This window comes from Macrobrachium rosenbergii, chromosome 50, assembly GCF_040412425.1.
Source record: "Macrobrachium rosenbergii isolate ZJJX-2024 chromosome 50, ASM4041242v1, whole genome shotgun sequence".
Taxonomy (NCBI): domain Eukaryota; kingdom Metazoa; phylum Arthropoda; class Malacostraca; order Decapoda; family Palaemonidae; genus Macrobrachium; species Macrobrachium rosenbergii.
In genome coordinates this window covers 11388619-11415000 of record NC_089790.1, presented here as the reverse complement: position 1 = coordinate 11415000, position 26382 = coordinate 11388619, and the positions used below count along the sequence as shown (strand labels likewise).

Genomic DNA, 26382 nt, shown 5'->3' with positions numbered 1-26382 from the left:
TCAGTTGGAACATCTCCTTCATTCCGACTTACCTTATGCATCCACGTGCACATTTCCTGTATACGTAAGTGATTGTGTGAATTTGTTTGTCAATATAACACGAAAGGAAGAGAATGGGGAGGGGGCGAAGGGAGAGATTAGAAAAATTCACTACAATTTCACAGCAGCACCTCAAAAGTGGCGGTATCTAAACTGAATGCTCAATTGATTGTTCAGTCTCTAAAACTGATACAATTTTATAATTACATAGGTAATTAACACTTCTTGGTCCCTGCTTTTACTCTGACTCTTTGATAACAGAGACTTCCAGCCTTGGAACGAGACGCTACCTAAAGCACAAATCTTTTACATGTTCATGCGGGAACGAAATAGAATTAGATTCTAAGCCAGCAACAGATGTTTAAACTTTTTCTAACGTACGTTGCAACTCCTCAAGTTATAAAAATAGCTTAGTGATCGCATAAACATAGTGCTTCTCCAAAGTCCCTAAGCAGATACAAACTACGACCTATTAAATGGAATGAATCTAGAACACGTGCAGTGCTATCTTCCCAGTAAACGCTAATGACCAAAGATGTGTGGATGGCATCATGGCACTGCATATGAGAGAGAGAGAGAGAGAGAGAGAGAGAGAGAGAGAGAGAGAGGAGAATTTGAATAAGGAGAGAGAAAAATAACAACAAAATGGAACATAACAGGAAACCGCCCACCATCATTATGTAGAAGCTGAGGTCCTCCCAAGGGGATACGAGCCTTATCCCTCCTCCCAAAACAAAACACATACATAATAATAAGCCTATGAATACCAGAAAGAAAGAAATCACCTATCTTCATTACAATCACAGATTTTTTCTTTACCGTGAATTCAGCGCCTCCTTGTGGTTAAAGTAGCTTTCCTTTCATACCATTTTATGCTTCCTTTTCACATCTATTGTGTATTAATCCCTAGGGGGAAGGACTGATGGTAAGGTTTTTCGTAAAAGAACGTATGTACTCTATATATATATATATATATATATATATATATATATATATATATATATATATATATATATATATATATATACACATATATATATACAGTATATGCATATATAATATACAATATATATATAATATATATATATATATATATATATATATATATATATATATATATATATATATATACATATATATATATATATATATATATATCACAAAATCCACAAAATAAGGAGGTGAGTGAAAACCGGGACTCAGAATAATTACTTTTGTAGTTTATTCTACATTTTCAAATTCACACTGAACACAAAAGAAGTTGACAAGGCTTTATATAAAAAACAAAAGGGGGCGGGGTTACAATTTGTTAATCTGGGCAGCATGTTCTTTAAACAAAATAGACAGGGACAAGGGATCAAGGACTAATCCATGATGGAGATTAACATTCCTGGTGCCCGTAGCTTCAATAAACACAGTCTCCAGCGAATTCCTTTTCTGATGGTCGTTGACCTTGTATTATATATATATATATATATATATATATATATATATATATATATATATATATATATATATATATATATAGATAACATTCCTATGCCCATGCTTCAATAAACACAGTCTCCAGCGAATTCCACTGATGGCCGCTGACACACATATATATATATATATATATATATATATATATATATATATATATATATATATATATATATATATATATATATATATATATATATATATATATACACTATATATATATATATTCAGCCTTCCTCATACAAAGGTTCCACAAATTTCCAGGATTTTGTAAGCAGAATTATATAAATACTCATACAGAATGGGGTTGAAAATTTCGATTATTTCTTAATCGTACTAGAACTTATTACCATTATTCCCTATGGATTATACTTACGCACTTGTGCAAATGTAAAGATTTTACTTGCAGAAACCTGCCATTAAGAAATTCCAGTTATAAATCACAGAGGTAACAAAGCAGTCCCGATCATTTTCATTACAGTCTACAATTAGTTCCTCGATGTGATCTTTACTTGGTAGAAAGCACCAGTTACCTCTGTGTCAACTGCCATTCACGAAATGTATGTGCTTACAATTTTTGCAAGCAAATTCTTCACAAATATCAGATTGCTTTGGGTTCTTTGCCTGGAATAAATCATCAGTCAACGTTGATTCCACCAAAAACTTTTTATTCATACAAGCTGAAATGCATTCATTAATCTAGGGATAAGTAAGTGAGAGACTGACGTCAAGAAGATTAGCAAAAGAATACGAGACGTAATATTAATTTTACTTAACTGGATACACGAGTAAAAGATGCCAAAAAAGTGAAAGAATATCATTGCAGGCGGCAATCTCGAGCTTAAAATCTTACCTTACAATGAACAGAAACGCCAGGTTCAGAGTTTTACAAAGAAAAATTATATATTGCTACAGTGTACGCTGAGGCATTCTTGCACAGATATGGATGAGGATGGAACATCAAAAGAGACAATGGGAATTCCATTTTTTATATAGTCCAAATCGTACCTTCAGATAGAAAGAATATAGGGATTAGGCCAAAGGCCAATCGCTCTGACCTATGAGTCATTCAGCGCTGAAAGGAAATTTGACTGTAAAAAGGTTTGAAATGTGTAACAGGAGGAAAACACCGCAGTTGCACTATGAATCAATTGTTAGGGGAGGGTGGAAAGGAAGATGGAAGTAAGAGAATATAAATGGAGGTACAGTAAAATGAATGAAAGGGGTTGCAGCTAGGGGCCGAAGGAACGCTGCAAAGATCCTTAAGTACTGCCTACAGCGCACTGCATGAGGTGCACTGACGGCAGTACCCCCTACGGGGAAAGCGTATCTTTAGAGAACATTGTTACTATTACTGTCAAAGCACAGCCTCTGAGAAAACTTAAAAGCTACTGTGCACTGTTCGCTATTACAACAACCCACTTAATGCTTAATATGTTCTACGACTACTAGATTTTTTTTTTTTTTTTTTTGCTACTTCTATATATTCTTGATTCGCTCTACAATCTTCAGCGCGCTCTAAAACTCTAGTGTGGAGTTTCCTACCTTTTTCGTAAATGTATATTTGAAATGAAAACTTGAACGGAAGATTAATTATAAGTTTCAGAGAATCTTTTCCTTTTCACATTCGGTTTTAATCTTCAGCTTAATCTTTACTCTATACTGGAAGCGGTTTTCTATGTTACTTTCTTTTTTTCTTACCACCTGCAGAAAGGGCGATGTACTTTTGTTGGAATTTTGCTTGCGGGGAAGTTGGATGTAAATATTCGTTTTCGTGAATTTCTCTAAAATAAAATGATACACAATTCTTTAAAAATGGATAAAAAATGGATACAATAATAAAAGTATATATATATATATATATATATATATATATATATATATATATATATATATATATATATATATATATATATTATACTAAAAGGACCTCATTCAAACTGGATGGTATCTAATGGAGTATTTATTTAGAAAAAGTCTGAATGAGGTCCTTTAGTAATTCTAACATTGCACAGAACAATTGTGTATGTGATAAAGTTAATATATACATATATATATATATATGTGTATATATATATATATATATATATATATATGTGTCCGCATGTATGTACGTATATATATGTGTGGATAATGACCATTTCTGCATCCTTTCGAGCCGAAAGAGAGGCGCTAAATTTTACCAGAAAGCAGTCTGGAGACTTAGGAAGTAGTTTTGTACCTCAACGAACATTTATACGCTTTAAAAGCAAGACCAGCATCGATTTCCTATAATTTACAATTCAAATTTATCTCGGGCGCCACAAGCTATGGCAAGTTGCGATGGATTGCTTACTTCATCACTGGGCGCTCTCGACATGCAAGTCTCGTCGTAAAAGGCCACTGTTGAATACGAGGCATCCTTCTAAGGAAGCTTCCTATGAACAGCTACAACGAATGATAATCATAAATTATGAATTTTTTACCAAAGACGGTTTCCAAAAGGAAACTTTTCACTTACTGAATCATGGGCTAATGCTTTAAACGGTTGACGTTTGAACTCATACCAACAACAGAATTAAATTGTTTGCAGCAAGCACAATTTCAGCAGCAGGATCAAGAAAATATGACAAAAAATCTTTGGCTTACTAAGCAATTGGCTGCTTGTCGACAAAGATAATCCTGAATACGTTGTCCAATACTGCAACTACGGTTTAGTTCGGCTGTTTGCCTTTGCATTCTGTATTGGCCTTCTTTTAAATTTAGTCTATCATTCCATGTTTGATTGATTCATGTTCTCTACATGTTCTTCAGTTTTCAAGAATAGCATATTCACTTCAAGTTGTCTTTTTATAGGATTTTCAAATTTTTCTTTCTTTTAGACCAATAGCAACCATTTCATTATATGCTTGACTAAATCTCTAATGTAGACTTATCCATGTTCGTTTAATTCTTTTATTAGTTTTTCTTCATAAAGTTCTTTTAAGTTGATAACATCTTTACTGGCTTAATCGTTATTTATCTTCCGACTTTCTTGACTTCTCGTTACTCTACACCTTTTCCTTTTAATAAGGAATTCTCGTTTAAACAGAATATGCGTTGTTTTAAGAGACAAGAAAAAAATTACCTTGAATTATTTATCATATAATTCTTTCATAATTTTCTTATGCTTCCATTTTACTAAGCTGAACTAATGTACTTAACCAACATACACTTAATATTCTTTTGTTTGTTCTGTATTTTCAAACTGCATTTTCTATTTCTTTTTACCTTCAGCGTATCCCTTACTGTACTACTGTCTTGATCTCTAATTGTCGGGTAAGCCAGGCAATAAAGTTTTTTGCTGGGCGTCATTAACACTTTTCACTTTACAAATTTTCACCGTTTTTTTTTTTTTTATAACGGTCGTGGTTTGAGTATACCTGCCGGTCTAATTCCAGGTTAGGCCTACGGAAACATTTTAGGCGTTTCACCACTGACAAAGTCTTCATGCTGTCTCTTCACATTATCATCGTCCGAGCTTTCGATAACTTTGTGAAAAACCAAGTTACTTGTTTTTCTTTCCCATTTCCTTCATTTCTTCCCTTCTTCTTATCTGATGTCCTCTACTGCCTAACAGCATTTTCCGTGATTTCGATATCTGTCCTGACGTTCTTTGGGAATGTCTGTGCTTGGCTGATCTGATCTATTATTCTTCACTTTGCTTCCATAATGTTTCGCTGTCTTCATAATCATATATATTCAGTGTACAAACTTTGTTATTCCAAAGCAATTTACATAGATTTCTGCTGGTCTTTGCGAATCAATAGAGAATAAATTGCAGAAATCACTGTGTGCACTGTTCATTAGCAAAATGGCAGATAATTATTATAAATACTAGTGCACGTAATCCTGCTGCTCATACGAAAATCCAGTAAAACAATAACAGTAACCGTGCTCTTCATACACTTATTTTCTGACCTTTTAAATTCTAAGCATCTGGTTCAAAATATGTGAATCAAGGATTCTGGTCTTTTCAGTTCAAAGCATCTGACTCAAAATATGTGAATCAAGGATTCTGGCCTTTTCAATTCAAGCATCTGACTCAAAATATGTGAATCAAGGATTCTGGTCTTTTTCAATTCAAAGCATCTGACTCAAAATATGTGAATCAAGGATTCTGGTCTTTTCAATTCAAAGCATCTGACTCAAAATATGTGAATCAAGGATTCTGGCCTTTTCAATTCAAAGCATCTGACTCAAAATATGTGAATCAAGGATTCTGGCCTTTTCAATTCAAAGCATCTGACTCAAAATATGTGAATCAAGGATTCTGGTCTTTTCAATTCAAAGCATCTGACTCAAAATATGTGAATCAAGGATTCTGGCCTTTTCAATTCAAAGCATCTGACTCAAAATATGGCTGGTCTTTTCAATTCAAAGCATCTGATTCAAAATATGTGAATCAAAGCTTCTGACCTTTTAACCTCTAGGCACCTGGTTCAAAATATGTGAATCAAAGCTGCTGGCCTTGCAAATTCTAAGCATCTGTCATTAATATATGTGAATCAAAGCTTCTGGTCTTTGAAATTCCAAGTATCTGGCTAAAAATAAAAGAATCAGAGCTTCTGACCTTTTCAATTCTAAGAAACTGCTTCAAAAATGTGAATGAAAGCTTCAAGTCTCGCATACTATTGACAACAAAAAAACAGTAGTAATTTTAATGCAAAAATTCCTCGTAAGGTTAAAGCTCCCAATAAAATCACACGAAAAAGTTAAAAAAAAAAAAAAAAAAGGCCCTACCACTCGAATGTTTAGAGAAATTCCAAAAAATAGCCGGGGTGAGTTTGTAGAGTCACAGACGACCAAATAAACAATATGGAAGAGCAAGATATGGCCGGGGGCAGGAGTCATGTCCTCCAGCATCCGACGCACCTCGCAGGGAGAGAAGAGAGAACCTTGGCAACGTGACAATTTCCCTGGTCCCCCATAAATACCTGTCAAGAAAGGACACCATAAAGATCTCGTCTCAGGGACAGGTTATATGTATTTTTTAATACCTGTAAAGGAAAGGGGAGAGTATCAGGTTGGCGCCACATTGATAAATGCTTCTACAAGAGTTTCGCTTCTTAACGACAAATCATATTTTCTCCTTTCATGCCGTTTCTGGGAAAGTCACTTGCAGCTTTCTCGTGCGTATAAATCACGAATATTCCTTGAAAGCCGCAGAGAGAGAGAGAGAGAGAGAGAGAGAGAGAGAGAGAGAGAGAGAGAGAGAGAGAGAGAGAGAGAGAGAGAGAGAGGATTGTGTAAAAGGTTTTGAATTATCCCTTACAGTGTTCACAAGATGATGGAATCTCGCAGAATCCCCTGAAATCTTGTAGCCTCAGAAACGGTCGTTAGTCGGGAAATTCTCCTTCGGTCAAAATACTAAACGTCTTGAATATTCAGATCCATAATTATCTCCAAATTAACATTGCATTTCAACAGGATAAAATTTGCTAATTACCATAATTAGACTTCCAGCCATTTTGGCCAGGCGCTTATTAGTCGAGGCTGAGGCAAAGGAGTAAACCGCTGCGCTGTTTAATTGGAAAACAGCTGATCCCACTCGCGCCCTTTTTTTTCTTTCCTCTTCGGCTTTTTCTTCCGTCCAGAAGCGGGTATCATCTGTAGCCAAAGACGCCGGTGCTTTCCTACTGCGCCTCCTTCCTGCCTCCCTCCCAAGGTCTATTTTTTCATCTCCTTTGAAGAGAAGACTGATTGTGACGATAGCCTCGGTTCCCGTGGTCCTCGCCTTTCCGCAGGATGAAGCAACAGCCTCAGATGGCTGACAGAGAGAGCTCCGCTCCTATTGTTACAGAAGGCCTGGACGGGAGGCACATTTAATGGACGATGTCCCTAGAATAGACGCTCCTCACTCCTCCACTCCACTCCACTAGCACGTTACCTAGCCGTGTGCCATACATTCACTGCCAATCGTTCAATTTATGCTCTTTCACCTTTCCGTGCTGGAAATTTTATGGCCAGCAGTTCGATTTATAAACTTTATTTTCCAACGATTTATGGGGGAAAAAACTGCCGTGATATGTTGTTCAATTTGTATTTGCGGCCTTTTATTGCCCGGGAAATTACGAATCGCTCTTTATTCTGGAAAAGAGAAAGATCGCCTTGCATTTTTTTGTTCTTGTGTTTCCCATTTAATCTTTGCAAATGAATTAATTCGCGAATGCAATTCAGTAAATACTGAAAAAAATGGAATAGCCTTTTTGCAGTCACTGTAATTATTTATGGCAATTATCAACATTAGTTTCGATTCATTTGGCTCTTCAAATGTACAATAATCATTGGAAATTAAAGATGATATTTCAAGGGGGGAACAGATTCACCTTTTCGAATTGACACAACCTTCTCCTCTGTCTGTTCAGACGAATTCAGGCCTTCATGCAGCTTTAAGTAATCGTTATGAAGGTAAATAACGACATCAGCCGCTTTCCACTTTTTACTCTTACAACAGTTTGATCAAAATTTAGAATCTACCAACTTTTTTACAGTATTTTTACAATTCATAAATCTATTTTTGTTGATTCTGTAAAAAGATTGGAATCTTTTATCAATAACCTTTATTATTTTCAACAAGGGGTAATTGTTAACTATCAGTGCCTCTTCTTTCCACCTTTTCCAAGTATCTTTAGTTGATAGCCACTTTGTTACTTCTCAATTTCTCGTAGCCAAAAGTCTTTTCCCTTCTGATACTTGGAAAGTGGTTCTTTCAGCAAATATTTTATTGGTCATGTAATTGCACATAACCTCACCTAAAACCAACTACGTACCTCATTTCATTTTCCAGATTGCCTTTTAGCTATCTGCAACAGCTGCCCTTTTTCACTTTTGGAACAAAGCCTTGGCGTATCTACTCACTTGATGAAGCGATCGCCTCCGTGGCATTTTCTGTGTCAAAAGCTGTTCGATGACTGGAATTTTTCTCTCTTCCAGTTCGCTTCACTGATGATTAGCTCCGTTTTTTCCAGGGGCCGTTTAGTGCCAGAGGTGAAGAGGATGGCATGAGGGGGAGGGCTCCCCGCCACACACTCCCTGAGAGATCTCTCCACGTTCATTGGTGTTTGCCCGGCATTCAAACCAAAGTTTATCAAAGCCTTGCTTCAGTTTACAGTTTAACCAAGAAATGTTGTTTGTTATGTAGCTATGATAACAAACAGGTCGCATTGTTTCTTATCGCAAAGTAAAAATGTACGAAATTTCAGTATTATTCCACCAGAATTATAAAAATCAATGATATGTAACAAAAATTTATATTTTGTAGTACATGCTTCATCCTGGAAAACATAATATGATATACATACATATGTACAATAAAATATATATACACATATATATACTATATATATATATACCATACACATAAAAGACTGAGAGTATCAAGTCTTTCTCGATAATATCCATGGTGAAGAAGCTAAAAGATATTGATAATAATTTTTTAATTTCAAATTTATGTTTTTTTATTTAATTCTATCTATGCTCAGCAAATCTTTCAAGCTATTTCCACTTCCATTTCATCCATTTGACATTATCAAAAGACATTATCCAGAAGGACAAGAGTGTATGTAGTTCAATGTACCACAGAAACTATTGCACCCTAATAGAATGTACTGAATCCTGACTTCATTCTGACTACATAGTCATGCTTTTTCTTAAGATATGAGGAGAGGCTGAAAAAAGATACAAACACTGATAACGTGAATGTGAAGATGAGCTGGTAGCAAATTGATTCAGTGCTTATGTAAATGTATAGATGGGCTAAACAGTAATTCATGATTTAGATGGCGCAGCTGGCTTTGTAGAGATAACAAAATAAATTTTATGAATATACCTGCTCCATCCATAACAATTTCAATAATAACCAGATAAACACTCTGAAGGCATGTAATTCAGCTGTGAATATCGAGGTTATGTACCTTTAAGAGTTGCTGCTTTCTAAACGCAATGCCGAAGTCAAACCTGAAAAAACAGTAAGTCCCCCTTCCTATATAATTATTTTTCTGAAATAAAATATTTACAGTCTTTACTACTGGTGAATGCCAAGGTGGGATTCTGAAGTATGTAAAGGAACATATTTGATTTGTCCCTATTCTCGAGTTACTTAAAATTATTTTGAAGAAATGGCCATGGAATGCGTTGCTCGTGTTTATCAAATGTGAACAATAACTCTATCCCGATTAAAAGATTAGTTAAGGAGTCTGGAAGGAATCCGGAACCTAATCCTTGGTGGGTCAGTAAAATCTGGAAAAGTAGTTGGATGTAGTGCAAGAGGTGCTGGAAAGGAAGGGCTTTTGTATACAGGAAATACAAGAGAGCATGTAAAGTAAAGGTGAAGGACGCAGTGTATCTAGGGAGATTTAACGCACTGCTGATGAACCTTTTGATCAGATGTATGACGAGTCTAAAATTAAGAAAGTTCCAATATAGGGGCTCATCCAGTACAATGCAGTTAAATGATGAATGTGGTAGTGACCAACGTCTTGTTGTTTCGTTGTAGGTATTCCCTGTCAGGAAAAACGGCTTGATGAGATATCTGTTTGGGTATTCTTTATTTGTTTACCATACACCTTTTACGATTTTGGGGTGGGTGGCGTCTAAAGGATAATCTTCTAGTTTGTAAACGCGTCTTTAAAGGTGAAGGTTGTTAGACCCTCACACTTTTATTTTGACCAATTAAACAGCAATTCAAACACACATTAATATATATATATATATATATATATATATATATATATATATATATATATATATATATATATATATATATATATATATATAATATATATATGTATATATATATACATAATATATAAATATGTATAAATAAATATATATAAATAAATAAATAAATAAATAAATAAATATAAATATATATATATATATATATATATATATATATATATATATATATATATATATATATATATATACCAATCAAACGTTGCCTCAAGAAGCAAACAAACCTCTCAAACCTTTCAGCCTTTTCGCTCCGATGACAGCGTGAAACAGAGGCATCTGAAGAGCCGCACTCTCCTCGGCGGTGTCAGGAAGACGGAATAACGGGGAATCTTCGAAAGCGTAAATCGAATCAAAATATTTCCATACCTTTCCTTCCTATAGCGCAGACGAACAAAGGCTCTGGCTCGCCGCTCTCTCAACCCAGACGGAAAAATCTCTCTTGCACGGGAAATATATATATATATAAATAAAACATCAACTCGTATTTTCTCCTTGTACGAGAATGCACACACTTTTGAACGATTTTTAAAACGTTAAATTCGAAATCATCGGATAAAGCGGGTAGGAGGACAAAGGTGCGCACACCAAGTCTTGTCAGATAGTGAAACACAAACAATTAGACACGGAACATTTTCTGGAATACTCAAAACATTCCAGTTCAATTCTTTTCTCGTCAGATGAATCCCCTGTCATCTTTAAAGTGCTATATCACGCTAACTCACACGACTGCGCTAGCATACACGCATAAATATGAATAGTGCTCTCAGTTTGTTTGTCCGTGTTTCGCAACGGGAGTTGCTTCTTTTCTTTCTTCTCGCCAGTAATGTACGCCTCAGACAATGACAGGCTGGATTATTTTTTTTCTATTTGTTTCCTCTTACGTTACACAGCTATTATTTTGGTTGATGTTCTCAGGAATTTCTAGATTGCGTAAGTGAGCCGTCTGGTTTACAGGGTATAACGTAGACTCGAATCCTCGACAGATCCTGTAATAAAGTTATCAACGCCATAATCATACATTCCAGTAACTGACCTCCCAAATTTTTTCTTCTGCCGATTTTCCCATCAGCTAAAGGGACGAAACCCTTGAAAAAAATATGCACACAAACTGTTTCTAAAGTGCACACTCCTTTTGAATCTCCCTTTTGTGTCTAAGCTCCATTTTTCTACACTATTTTCCGATGACTAGTTTTAAAAATGTTCCCCAAAATGCATCATAAACTGGGTTTCTCTCTCGAATAATTTGTTTTGTGTACTTCAGACAAATACGATACGTTTTTTTAGAGATTGTTATACGTACTTCATGAACAAAGAGATAATATTAAGCAGTGAATATGAATGCGAGTTGTTTGATATTAACTGACATTCGTATGAACAAGCCTAAAAGACCGCTGGTTTAGGAAGCAAGCTTCGACAGAATGGAATGTCCTTCTCGGCTAGCACTCTGCTAAGGCCCGAGTTCGAGTCTCCGACCGGCCAATGAGGAATAAGAGGAATTTATTTCTGGTGATAGAAATTCATTTCTCTGTATAATGTGGTTAGGATTCCACAATAAGCTGTAGGTCCCGTTGCTAGGTAACCAATTGGTTCTTAGCCACGTAAAATAGGTCTAATCCTTCGGGCCAGCCCTAGGAGAGCTGTTAATCCGCTCAGTGGTCTGGTTAAACTAAGGTATACTTACTTTACTTATATGAAAGGAAGAAATGAAAGAAGGATATGGAAAACATCTGAATAGGAGAAATCAGAGAATAAATATTTAAAACAAAAAATAGAAATGGAATACTGGCTAAAACACACAGTACTGCACAAAGCACTATTGCAGCTCCCCTTAAATTGATGAACATTAACATCATTGACACCTGGAAGACCATTCCACACCCTTAAAGTACAAGGACCTGAGTTTTGGAGAAATAGTTCTGATATGACACCTAAACCAAATGTTCATGACGGTCTTCTAAAAATCAACTAAAACACAAATTCTTGGGTCCAAACACTAAGCGGACACAGAAAGATTCCTAAACTTGGCATCTTCACGCGAACTAAATCTTAAAGATCATTAGCGGAGGATGGGGGAAACCACAACTTCGACAAAGACGTGAGACATGAAAAGCTGTTGGTATTAAAACCATGTGGAATCTTTACCATATTCTCTGTAGCGTTAGATATGTTTTTCAGATGCTGTTAAAATGAAAATTTGGAGACGAAGTTAACATAATTATGTTCAAGTTTAGAAACGTGAAATACAGCTATCTCTCTCTCTCTCTCTCTCTCTCTCTCTCTCTCTCTCTCTCTCTATATATATATATATATATATATATATATATATATATATATATATATATATATATATATATATATATATATATATATATATATATATATATATATATATATATATTGAAAAAAATTGATGTCAATGCCCGGCCCTAAAAAAAAATAAAAAATAAAATAAAAAGTCAATAACTTCCTGCCGTATCTCCTTTTCCAGCCTCCCGCTGTCATGTCGTATCAAACTTTCTATTCTCCGAATTTTTGACAACCTGTTACGAAACCTTGCAATCCACGCAAAAACTGACCGATAACCTTTAATTACGGGCTAAATGTCCATTGTAAGAGATGGCCCATTTCCTTTGAAAAATATTTTTCATATACAATTCAATATGACATCCCCAGTCATAAAGGCGACCTCTGCCCCTTACCTAGCGCAGGCATGAAAGTAAAAGTAGGAAAACAATAGGATAAGAATATGAGTTGTGTTTATCTCGTGATAATGATATTAAAGGGTCTATAAATAATGGGAGAGGGGGGGGGTGTTATAGGAGTCACAGAAACTAGCAGATATATGTATAACTGCTTGTGGATGGAAAAATACAATCATCTAATTGAGCAATACGAGGGTTACTGATCACCACAATATATGTGGGAAGTTGTAGCTGAAAGGGACCGCCTTGCTGTGGATAAAACTAGGGTTTAAAGAAGTGAAAGAGAGAAGTTCATCGGTCGAATTGTATTTAAATTAAAATGAATCGTAATCCCAAGTATATCATGATGAAACTTCCAAACCTTGCACTAAGAAAGAGATAATTCTAGGACCAAACAACGTACAAACAAGTATTATTCAGCATTTCGTCCTGGTCTCTTTCAAAATTCCCATAACGCACAAATTTCCATTTTCCTTATTATCAACATATCCCAAAATGTTTTTCGTCTATAACCTTTCGAAACGCTAACTGAAAATGTAAAGCATGTTCTGGTTATACCACTGCAGTCTCGCATTGTGACGATCACAACCACAACTGATTTTCCAACAACCCCTAACTGCAACGTGATGGCTTTGTTAATATAATGTCATTCCACAACTCTGCATCTCCATATTACAGCTTTTCACAGTCCTGCTCTTTTTCTGCAGTTACTAAATGCAGTTAGTTAATTATCTATAGCCTTTACAAGGTACAATAAATCAGAAGAGGAAAAGACTATGCTGAATTCCCCGGTCTCTGTCTCATATTCCTTGCAATACGAAAAACATTTGAAAAATGAAAAACATTAAAAATAAAGGAATATGATTCTCATTACAGTGGAGCTTTTACCATGTTTGGAATGACGTTCTTTAATCTCTTTACAAATGGCTATTGTGCGTCTTACCCAAAGGGTTTAAATTAAATTGAAGTTATTTTGGCTTGTTTCATGTGCTAATATGTGAAGTCGTGAATGTTGCTACTACTGACAATAATAATACTATTAATAATAACACATAGCCCGCTCATATTTACATTACATATTTCAAACGGTACGAAAAAAAAACTAAAACAGGCAAACATGACAAACTGCAAACAAACAAGTAAACAAGCAACAGCGCAGCCAAACAGACACCTTAAATCCCGGAGACATATTCCCACGAAACTTCTCTCCCAGGCGACAAATGCGGCCATGACAGTCGGACTAACTTCGACTTGGCTACATTCCCCTCTCGCGCCAGCGTTGCAAAAGGATAAACAAACACAGGTAACTAGGAAATGCCCAACTACACCGTGAACTCGACGCAAGCTGACACAGCCCAGCATATGAAAACACCGTCATCATAAACATTTCCGCAAAATTGACGTCCCGGTGATTTCGCCCGGGCTCTACATGTTGCATGGACTGTCTGAAGAGTTTACTTTCAGGGAAATGAAAAATGATTCACTTTTCCTTCCGCGGGGGAATTCAAAATGAGACTGAGCTTTGATATGGAGAGGCCGGGCTTCCCCGTCGGAAAAAATGTGTACCCAATCTTGCTTCGGTCTCTCTGTGTGCACGCTCTGGCGTCAAATGACATGGTGAGATTTAAGCCTACGTATCCTGGCCTACCATAAATATATTGTATCCTCGGAGTCTAATAGTATTTTCGCGGAAAAGCGGCGCCGTGAACAAAAATTATCCCATAAGAGCGAGAGAACTTCGACGGTGTGGAAAATGATTCCGTATTTAGACCCTCGCCGAGTCTTTTTACATATCTCATTGTAAAGGAAATAGGCCCGAATAACTGTGTCATTTCTTATTTCCCGTGTGATATAAGCCTTCTGTTAATTCTGAAAACGTTTAGAATTGAAAATTCCTTGAGGTGACCCCGGTAAAAGCTTTTAATTTCGTTTATTTCATAAGCCGCTTATAACTGCCGGGCCAGAGCTGGAAAATTTGTGGCTTGCCTACGCCGTACACTTTGTTAAAAGTTCCTGAAGTTAGTTGTTTTTAATAGCATAGACCGGTGTATGAGAGAGAGAGAGAGAGAGAGAGAGAGGAGAGAGAGAGAGAGAGAGAGAGGGAGGGGGGGGGAAGGGGTAATGTTTGTGGTGGGTGTAGGACCATACTTCATATATATTTTTATGCAAATTATATAGAAAAGATAAGGATGCTATCAATAATTTCTTAACATACCGTACATCATCATATGCACTTTCCAAGAGCGTTATAGAAATAGCTGTTATATCATTTCATCACTCTGAGAGAGAGAGAGAGAGAGAGAGAGAGAGAGAGAGAGAGAGAGAGAGAGAGAGAGAGAGTGATGATTTTGGCAACGTGTGTCATTATGATACATATTTCTCAAGAAAGCTATAGAAACATATATATGACTTACTTTCTCTGAGAGAGAGAGAGAGAGAGAGAGAGAGAGAGAGAGAGAGAGAGAGAGAGAGAGAGAGAGAGAGAGAGAGAGAGAGATGAGTTTAGAAATACATCGCGCCCTGATTTTGGAAAGAACTAAGGAGATAATTATATTTTTTAATTTTTAAGAGAGACAGAGAGAGTGATATAAAAATTATAATTAGATTTTCTCTCCGCCTCTCTCGCCGAATACGGAATCTTACGAAATGTGAGAGCATGACTTTGAACAGCATGAAATATTTCGAGGTAATACCAATTCACGGGATTTTTCTAATCCCTAGAATATCAAATTGAACTTTTCTTTTTCGTATGAACATTTCGATGTTAGTCAGTAACACTTCCAAAACCAGAAATAATTAGCCTGTTCCTTTCATGAACCCTCGTCCAATTTTGCGGTTTAAGTAGTTATTTTGTATTCTTCTCTCAAATTCGTGAGAATTCAGTGATGCTGTACGCGCATGAAGTTGAAGTATGTAAATATAAATATATATATGAATATATATATATATACATATATATATATATATATATATATATATATATATATATATATATATATATATATATATATATATATATATAAATATATATATATATATATATATATATATATATATATATATATATATATATATATATATATATATATATATATATATATATATACAGTATATATATGTATATATATATAATTTATATATATATATATATATATATATATATATATATATATATATATATATACATATATCTGTATGTATGTTTCTATGTATTCACTAATAACACATAAACAGTAACCCAAAAGGAAATTATATATACCAAGTGCACTTACCTGGAAAAGGATTGTCTTTAGAGATTTGTCTTACCTAACTGTATCATTATCAAAATTTTCTCCTACTAATTTTGCCTAAGCACACACTCTAGATACATCTCCACTTCTCCAATTCAAAAGCTATTCCAACGATTCACTTCGAAATATAAAATAATTTCTTTCATAACTAATCTTACCTTTTCGGTCATTAACTCCCCTACTTCATATGAATTATTTTGCTCTTATGCATGTGGCTAATTTTCATATTCCATTTCTCCGATTAAAAAGAACACGAACGTTATTGAGCTGCGAAGTAAAAATATTTACATCATCATTAATAACTCAATGAACATACCATTACTTCGAATTCAGATCATGAAAAATACATGGAATTTTTTTACCATCTGAATACGAAAAATTCAGACTGACTGAATATTTTCACACAAATGCTCACTATTTTTCTGTATAACCAAAGAACCAAATCACCTTCTTTTTTTAACAAATATTATCGTTAGATCATTCTGAAGCCATCTCATTACAAATAAGAAAATAAGCTATGAAATGAAAATGTGCTACAAAAAACTGAAGCTCTAACGATCATCGGTTTCCAGTTCTTTTCACTTGATGCAGAAGACAAGAAAAACATTAAATCCATCAAAGGCAATATAGAGAGAAAGCTATTCATGGTGCCTTAGTACATCAGGGCAAATCGGCTGATCTACACACATGCACCCTTTGGGAATCACAGCAGTCATTCTGAATAACGGTAAGTCTTGTGTGCAAAAGAGATGCGCAGTCACTTAGAGTTCAAATAACAGTAAATAAGATAGTACTATCCCAATTGCACGAAACTTGACAGATCTTGATTTTCAACATTTATATTCAATAAAATATGATCTAAGGAAACAGCGTTAAAATGTTACGCTCACTGCGGCGTCTCTCGAGCTTCATCTCGATAGCGCCACTCGCCCTAAAACCTAATTCAAGTGTTAAAAACGTTAATTTTTTTTCTTATAGCACTTCATTCAAATGAGGATTATCGTCATCGATTAGCCAAAGCCATTTTTGGCCCAGTGCCGTTAAGGACTTAGCTGTGATTCATTTTTAAAATTATTAGAGGTATTCCAACCTCAAGGTTTGTGGCCGTGTCGGTAGCGTAATGGCCACAGAACCCAAGGAAAATAGTTCGAATCCTTTGCAGGTTTATGAATTGACAATATGTCCAGATAAATTATCTATTTATATATATATATATATATATATATATATATATATATATATATATATATATATATATATATATATATATATATATATATATATATGTATGTATTTATCTACACACACACACACATATATATATATATATATATATATATATATATATATATATATATATATATATATATATATATATATATATATATATATAAATATATATATATATATATATATATATATATATATATATATATATATATATATATATATGTATATGTATATGTATATGTATATGGTTAAAACGCTACCCCGACCTCCTAGAACTTCCCTCATTTATCTGGGCTTAGCGTCATTTCATAAACCTGCAGAGGGCTCGAACTATTTTCCTTGGGTTCTGTGGCCATTACGCTACCAACACGGCCACAAATCTTGATGTTGGAATACCTCTAACAATTTTTTAAAAGGAATCACAGGAAAGTCCTTAATGGCACTGGGCCAAAAAATGGCAAGGGCTAATCGATGACGATGATCCTCATTTGAATGAAATGCTATACGGAAAAAATTAACTTGAAATAAACTTAATACCTACATGTGTGAAGCCCTTGGCCCCGTTAAAATCCCATAATTTTACAATTCACCTGTATGCGTATTTGGATAATATCCTTCTTTGCCCAGTAGAATTGCTTCAAGGAGACAATACGCTTCCTTCTCACGATTAGGTCATTTTTCCTCAATGTAGAGGGGTGCGGAGTTTGTAGCCTCATGTCCTATATAGCCGATGCTCCAGGAACCGAGGAAAAAAAGAGGCGAAGGGGAAAAAAAGTGGTGCCGGACCTCAAAAAAAGACTGTCAGAGTGCGGGACAACGGAAGCTGGACGGTAATTACAAAGCTGGTCAGGGAAGTGAAAGAAACTGAATTTATGGCCTTCTTCCTGTAATAAGCTTAGTTCTTCGTTCTGTCATAGGTCCCTGATACACCTTTTTTTTTTTACTGTCATTTTACTGTGTAGAAGCCGAGTAGTTAAGTTCATGGAGTTCAGTTCGTTTCAAAAGAATTCATGCACATTTTGAAAACTATAAGAGTGATGAATACGAACATGGAACCAACAGAGCATTTGTTTTCGGTTACGCACGATCGTCTCAACATTCCAATTTTAAGTAGCTTAAAGCAAAGGTTATCAACAACAGTTAAAAAATCTAATAGCACTACTGCAAATGGTATAACAGGGTAAACCCTCCAATTTAAACTTCATGTGAGATGAATACTGAATATCATTTCTTCATTTTGCCAAACTGAATGTAGCCTATAATGATAACTCACGGTTGGACCCACAAAATTATAGTTGAAAAAAATCATAACCCCACCAGCATAGGTATCATTACAACATCGCTAATTCTGTTACCGAGGCTAAAACGGCAATCAGTGTGTAATTTCAAAAGTAATATTCTCAGACCCCAGTGATCCCCGATGACCTTTTTTACAACTGGAAATTGGTGGTCGTTACACAGCCAATTTTGAAAATAACATAAAAGAAACTGCTCTTAATCTCTCTATAAATGGCTTTTTAGATTCTCTAGAACACGATATAAAAAATAAGGTTAAAAAAATTGTTTCTAAATTATTTCCGGCGTCATTTCTTATTTTTAGAATTCACCGCACCTCTCTCTCTCTCTCTCTCTCTCTCTCTCTCTCTCTCTCTCTCTCTCTCTCTCTCTCAGACGGACGCACACACACACACACACCTGCTAAGAAGATACAAAACTTTCCCCCCAACGCTTCCATGAAAGTATCCCAAAAGAATATGAATAATGCAATAATAATGAGGCATCATTTCTTTTCTTTTTCCCTCCTCAGAAAGACCGGTCGGGAAGAGAGGTGGTCGTCCTGAGAAATGTTTCGAGGGCGACGGCGGGGAAGTTCAAGTGCGAGGTCCTTGCCGATTATCCGAGCTTCGAGAAGGACATCGAGAGCACGTCGATGGAAGTTATAGGTGAGTGAGTGATTCCAATTGCCAGGAGACTGATTCAGCTGATTCGAGGTAACTCGGGGACTCAGTGGCTTGATCTAAGATACACTAGGTAATAACTCGACTGATCGTGGATACGCAGAATGAACAGGTTGATTTAAGGTACCTCAGTGACTGATCAAGCTATTCAAATACACACAAGGACTGACAAAGTTAAGCTGAGACAAACGATCAGATTTGACAGAGGTTAAAATCTAGATCAGACTAACGTAAGGTAAACAGGTTAGCAGGGTGGATCCAAGATACATCGGGATGGCTGGTTTGATTTAAAATGAACAGTAGGATGACTGGGTTGACCTGAAATATCAGGATTAAACTGGGTTATCTCAGACACACAAGGGATTGTTTGAGTTGACCAGCGATACACAAGGAATCGCCTGGGTTAACTGAGATTTAATGGAACTGGCTTGGTTGATCTAAGCTTCCTTGGAGATTCCAACCTCTGATGGAATGATCTGAGGTACAACAGGATATGATTTTACTGAACGGGTCCTAGATACATCGAGAACTGACTGAATTGATCTGAGGTGTACTGGTTCTGTGTCCGGACCATAGATGCTGGGAAATATTGCTTGCCGAATTGATAAAAAATATATATATATATTTTCAACACTAAATAAGTAAGCATTGTAACACAAGATGTATTCAGTTTATCACATCTGAAAATTTATGTAACCAAAGAGTATGAAAAAACTTTGGTATATGTTACGGAATTCTAAAGGTAAACGCCATTTATTTAAAGAAGTGTAATACAACTTCATAATTAATTTACAAAACATTTCTCGGCAAATGACAAAATTAAAATCATCATAATTCTTAGACTCGATTCGAAACCCCATTCATTAAATTATCAAATGTTACACACACTGATAATATGTATATACTCACCAATACTATACCAATACGGTAGAAAAAAAGTTACACGTAGTTTGGTACTGACTGAATGGTCACGTGATGAAGTATAACCCAGTTTGTAAATTCAGGTGTAAGAGAAAAATGAGACTAACTGAATGTAAAGAGGACCATTAATTCCAACACAATTAGAAGCCTGAACATGATCAACCAACAATTATGGTCTTTGTTACAGCAACGCAATACACAATAAGAAAAGAACAAAGACGCGTATCATTAACAGCATGAAAAACAAAAACTACGTAAGAAACAATAGACTTTTTTAGAGAAGGCCGTTATTGAGTGCATACACTGCCTCAGCCTACGCAAACACACGAGGTGAGCATATCTGCTCATGGGAAAGGCAGTAGGCAACAAATATGCAAGCTGGCCCGTAACATATGGAGCTCAGCTAACACACGGGCATTGAGAGATGACCCAGAGCCGTGCCACGCAGCCAAGTACGTCGGCTGCAAGAGCAGTAACATCATTATTACACATTCTTCAATTACATCGACTTTCTTGAGAGGTTCAGTGCCGGTGCCATTTACCACCACCCCCCCCCTTCCCCCATCACCCGCCCCCACTCTTCCTACCTCCCCAGGCTTCATCTCCACACCTCTCACAATCTTCTGATAATTTCCAGACCTTCTCCCTCCTTCCTTCCCCGGGGCTCGTTTACAAACGGAGAAATTTTCCAGAGATGTTCACAGGGACCAGACGCATCTACCTTCCAGTGTTAACATAAATTATTGTCCGTTGATGAATTCTGTCCTGAAGTCCCAATTGGAGTTAGAAATTCATTTGGTACTTTCCCTGGAAATGTTATTTTAGAATATACACGATGCAAACCTTTTTGAGCATTAATGAAAATGAAAGTTTAATGAAGTTCTATAACGTATGTAAAAGTATTAGATTTACATGATTTAGGCCGCTACATGTAAATAATTTGAACGAATAATAACATATACGGTAACTAATTATATATAATAACGAAATACAAGTATTTCAAGTAATGATGAATGTAAAGCATAAAGTGGAAGGCTCCTTTTTACTGTTTCGTTATCTATAAAGGATTGCAATTTTCACAATGACCAGACTGAAGATAAACTCATTCTCGTCATTCCCTTTACACCCTATTATTTCATTTCTACCTTACTCCTTTTCGCTTTGGTGGATGTGGTGCCAGATGTAAGCATTCCGGTTTTCAGCACGTCTTTAAGGGATGAAGTTGCTAGCCCCATGCCTTCTTTAACCCTGTTTGCGACCATTAAATTTATCTAACTACCAGGTACAAGATCAGTGCTTAAGCCAACTGAGGCACAGTAGATATTTAATAAATTACTCCCACCTGCCCTTCCTCTCCCAGGATTCGAACCTGGGTTACCTCGTTTGGTAGTCGTGGACACTGACGATCACACTAAGAGCTACTTTATTATTATTACAGTTTTACCATAAACTAAACAAGATTTGGAAACCAAACAGGTTGACACCACATAGGAAAGTACCGTCTCCAGCTACATGAAACTGAATCACAGAATAAAAGTAAAATTGCATCTAAAAGCTTCTGTAGATTTGAGATTAAAGCTTTAAGAAGCGTATTAAGAGTCAGAGTCTACAGGAGCTGAGATAATGATTAAGTGAAGATGAAAATAACTTAAAACATTTTGCAAGTGATCATTTCAGTTGGACTCCTCTGACCACTGGGAGAGTTGAAAGACCCAGGCTTACTTGGATGAGAAGAACACCAAAATGAGACTGGAGACAAGTGGAGATTTGTGGAAGTGAAAGCACAGGAAAACGTGAGCGGCGGAAACTCACAGAGACCCTTGGCGTTGATGATGGTGATTTTATGAATGTCGTCGTTCAGTCTGCTTTAGAAAAACTTGTACTTCACAGTAAAAAAAAAAATAAGAATATTGGAATATTAATAACTTTGGCAGCAGAATTGGCGTCAAAAAGTGTTAAATGAATCAACGTCGTTCCTTCATGAGAAGACTTGATGTCGAAAATTGAATCTAATTAAAGTGTTTACGATGACAGCTAACAGATTATTATTCTCATTAACAATGATAAGAAAATAATTGTCATCGCCATAATGTTATTAGCTTCACCAATGGAAATATAAGAAAATGTTAGAATGATTGTAATTATCGTCAGATATGTCAATAAAAGAATAATTAGAATGATTAACATTATCATTAACTACGGAAATATTAGAATAATTATCGTTACCATTATCTATGGCAATATTAGAATTATTATTGACCATCGCTCATGACAATATTAAAATTGTTTTTATATCACCAACTATGAGGTGTTATGATAATAATACAATGATTACAGTAAAAAGGCGCCTACCACTTTATGCTGTACATTCGTCATTACTGGAAATATTTTGTATTTTCGTTATGACATAAAAGTGGTTAAAATGATTATCACACCACCAGGATTTAACAGACTTGAGAAGTATTTTATTACCTAGACACCTCGAACAAAAAGCCAATTCCGACTCTCGTGCCTTGAAGCGCCCATTACCGCCAAAACCAGACCAAGTAGGGTCCACTTCAACTTTCACCCTAAACCCTACGCCCATCCCTCCTCTTTTATCGGGAGTTTTGGGACCAGCATCACTGTATAAGCTCTCAAGAGATTATATATGTTTTCAGGCCTTCGCGGTGGACTTCATAATAAATAAACTTTATGCACTCATGCCTCTCCGATATATTTTAGCATGAAATATATTTAGTATTTACTCTTCGTATATACTCCAGATTTGAAGTTCGGAAGGCGAGACACTGGAAAGCACAACGAAAGAGTGAAAAGTGAAGATAGCTCAACGTTGACAAGGAGACATCGCGCGGGCGGTGGGGAGGAGGAGGAGGAGGAGGAGGAGGAGGAGGAGGAGGAGGTGGAGGAGGAGGTGGAGGAGGAGGAAGATCACAGCGCTGGTCGAGAAAATCTAATTTGCCTCCTGACCATAACTGAATTAACAAAATTAAACTTATCATAAAAATCAGGCTTTGAAAAGAGAATACCGAATTCCGGGAAATAAGGTACGCCATTCCGAAAGGCTCCCACAAACGAAGAAATGAAATACGGCCTCAAAAAACGGGCAGAAATAAGTTTCCTTTGTTGTCTTTGGGGGAAAATGGCCAAGAAAATCTACGGGGGGAAAAGAATGTTTGTATAAACATCCGGTGTAATCACATCATGGCCATTTCTCTAGCTTCCGTAATCATTCCTGCGATGCGTCAGCACTTTTTGGAGTTACCCCCAAGCTCTGATTTTTATTTTTCTTCTTTTCTACCCTGTGACGGCCATCCGAACTTTGGCATGTCTAGGCATAACCGTGCCATGAATCAGTGCGGTCCATTTTCTCTCTCTCTCTCTCTCTCTCTCTCTCTCTCTCTCTCTCTCTCTCTCTCTCTCTCTCTCATATTTCGATGATAAGATGTAACAACACATTACTAAAATGAAATATATCTCTTGCGTTCCGTACCTAAATATTCTCTCTCTCTCTCTCTCTCTCTCTCTCTCTCCTGCACAAACAGGCACTTAATGGGCACAGTTAGCGGGTCATGTCCTGTTTATCTTTCAAGGAAAGGTTATGGCCGTAACAACATACTAAGGGAGTCTTACCATTTTTTCTCTTGTGGCGAAATCACCGCTTCAACTCTATTGCTGTAATCGTCAAGTGAAGCGGCAACCTTCTTGCGGACGATAAAGGGGAAAAAATGGCATTTGCAGAGTATCACTGTCTCTCTGATCTTTACTTCAGAAATATATATAGTCGGAGAGAGAGAGAGAGAGAGAGAGAGAGAGAGAGAGAGAGAGAGAGAGAGAGAGAGAGAGAGAGCCTTTCATAAATTTAAGAGTTACCTGTTTTAAAAACGATTTTCCCATACATGTATGTACACGGATGCGTTTCATGAGAGAGAGAGAGAGAGAGAGAGAGAGAGAGAGAGAGAGAGAGAGAGAGAGAGAGAGAGAGAGAGAGTGGATGTTGCTGATACTAGTATCAGAAGTAAAGCGAACATTTCGATACCATTTGCACGTGCATTTTTCGATGTTACAAAGCCACGAAGACGGATTTAAAAAATGATGTGCTTCTAGTCATAAAATGTATGAGTGATGCTAACGCATCCTTACCGTCAAAATTAACGGAAGTATGACAGGGCCGAGAATCCAAGTCCCGAACCTGAAGGAGACATTACCCTACCGTCCCGGCATAGACAGACAACGGACACTGAAGGTCGAATTCAGTATCCGCAGACTATCGTTGTTTCATATATATATATATATATATATATATATATATATATATATATATATATATATATATATATATATATATATATAAATATAAAGTACCGCTCATGTATATATACATATAATGGGATAATAAAATTACATTACCATAAGATGCTGCACTTGCGTGTGCAAAAGAAAGTACCGCTCGTAATGATGTAAATAATAATAATAATAATAATAATAATAATAATAATAATAATAATAATAATAATGAGGAAAAATTATAAAACATACTAATTTATATGTATGTATACACACATAAATATATATATATATATATATATATATATATATATATATATATATATATATATATATATATATATATATATATCTTTCCCTAAATCTCGGACTCCAAACTGATCGAGAATAAAATGGAACCAAAAATTTCAATAGGATTGTCATCGGGCGCCATAATTAATATTCAAATTTAAGTTAAATCTCACTCCCCTTCCAGCAAACTCCCCACCTCCCCCACCTGTCTATCCTCCCACTCCTCCTCCTCCTCCTCCTCTTCCCCAACAAGCCCCTACGTCATCCCTGCCCCCTCCCTCCCTCGTTTGATCAGGAAACTCAATAGCAATTATATGAAAAGTTCGCGCTAAATAGTTTTTCTGGTGAAGAGGAGCTCTGCCAATTATTATTTGCAAGGCTTTATTTAGACCGTCGATAAGCGTGCCAACGGCACTTTATTCCCGTATAGGATGGGATGAATTTATGAACTCGAGTGTAAGTTTGTTCTTTTATCTTTGCCGAAATACTAAAGTTACTCTGTCCGACAAATATTAATTCCAGGAGGAAATTCTGATCAAATGACTCAGGCGATTCATCCGACGCGGAGGTTTTCTAGAACTGTAAACGGAAGTTTCTTTGTCTATAAAATGTTGTAATAATGAATGATAAATAGGGAATACGTACTGATGAATTCGAGTTGAATTATTTACCACGCTAAACAAAACACATTAGAACATGGCTAATTCTGAGACCTCCCTTCATGGACAGAAAACTTTCAGGAAATTATTTCTTACACGTAAAAATTTCACGTAAAACATCCGGAGCTTCTTATTCTAACAAAAGACTAATGTTTCTTAATCTAAATATTAGTTTTTAGTTTCCTGTAAAAGAAAACTATTGTGCTGGCTTTGTCTGTCCGTCCGCACTTTATTCTATCCGCACTTTTTTCTGTCCGCACTTTTTCTGTCCGCCCTCAGATCTTAAAAACTACTGAAGCTAGAGGGCTGGAAATTGGTATGTTGATCATCCACCCTCCAATCATCAAACATATCACATTGCAGCTCTCTAGCCGCAGTAGTTTTTACTTTATTCAAAGTTAAATTTAGCCATAATCGTGCTTCTGGCAACTATATAGGATAGGCCACCACCGGGCAGTGGTTAAAGTTTCATGGGCAGCGGCTCATACAGAATTATACCGAGACCACCGAATGATAGATATATATTCGGTGGCCTTGATTATACGCGGTAGCGGCTGTACAGAAAACTCGATTGCGCCGAACAAACTTCAGCGCATTTTTTACTTGTTTTTTATTCAAGCTTGTGGATGATAAATATATCATGGACAGTTCTACATGCTCATTGTCAGACAAATTCATACGCACACGTGCATAAATACACACTAAGTACTTGAGAATGTGTAAACATAATGTGTTTTAATCATCAGAAAATTGTAAAATATGTGAA

At 36.0% G+C, this 26382-nt stretch overlaps 2 protein-coding genes across 2 annotated transcripts in view; one reads left to right on the top strand and one right to left on the bottom strand.

The window, feature by feature from the left end:
* The window catches only part of LOC136832599 (serine/threonine-protein phosphatase 6 regulatory ankyrin repeat subunit B-like), a 713268-nt gene that overhangs the window by 434679 nt on the left and 252207 nt on the right, over positions 1-26382 (bottom strand). The gene's annotated exons all lie outside the window — the stretch shown is intronic.
* Positions 1-26382, top strand: part of LOC136832600 (uncharacterized) — a 272488-nt gene that overhangs the window by 227733 nt on the left and 18373 nt on the right. Inside the window, exon 4 of the mRNA XM_067093781.1 lies at positions 19308-19443. Coding sequence (XP_066949882.1) covers positions 19308-19443 — 136 coding nt within the window. The remainder of the gene's footprint in view (positions 1-19307; positions 19444-26382) is intronic.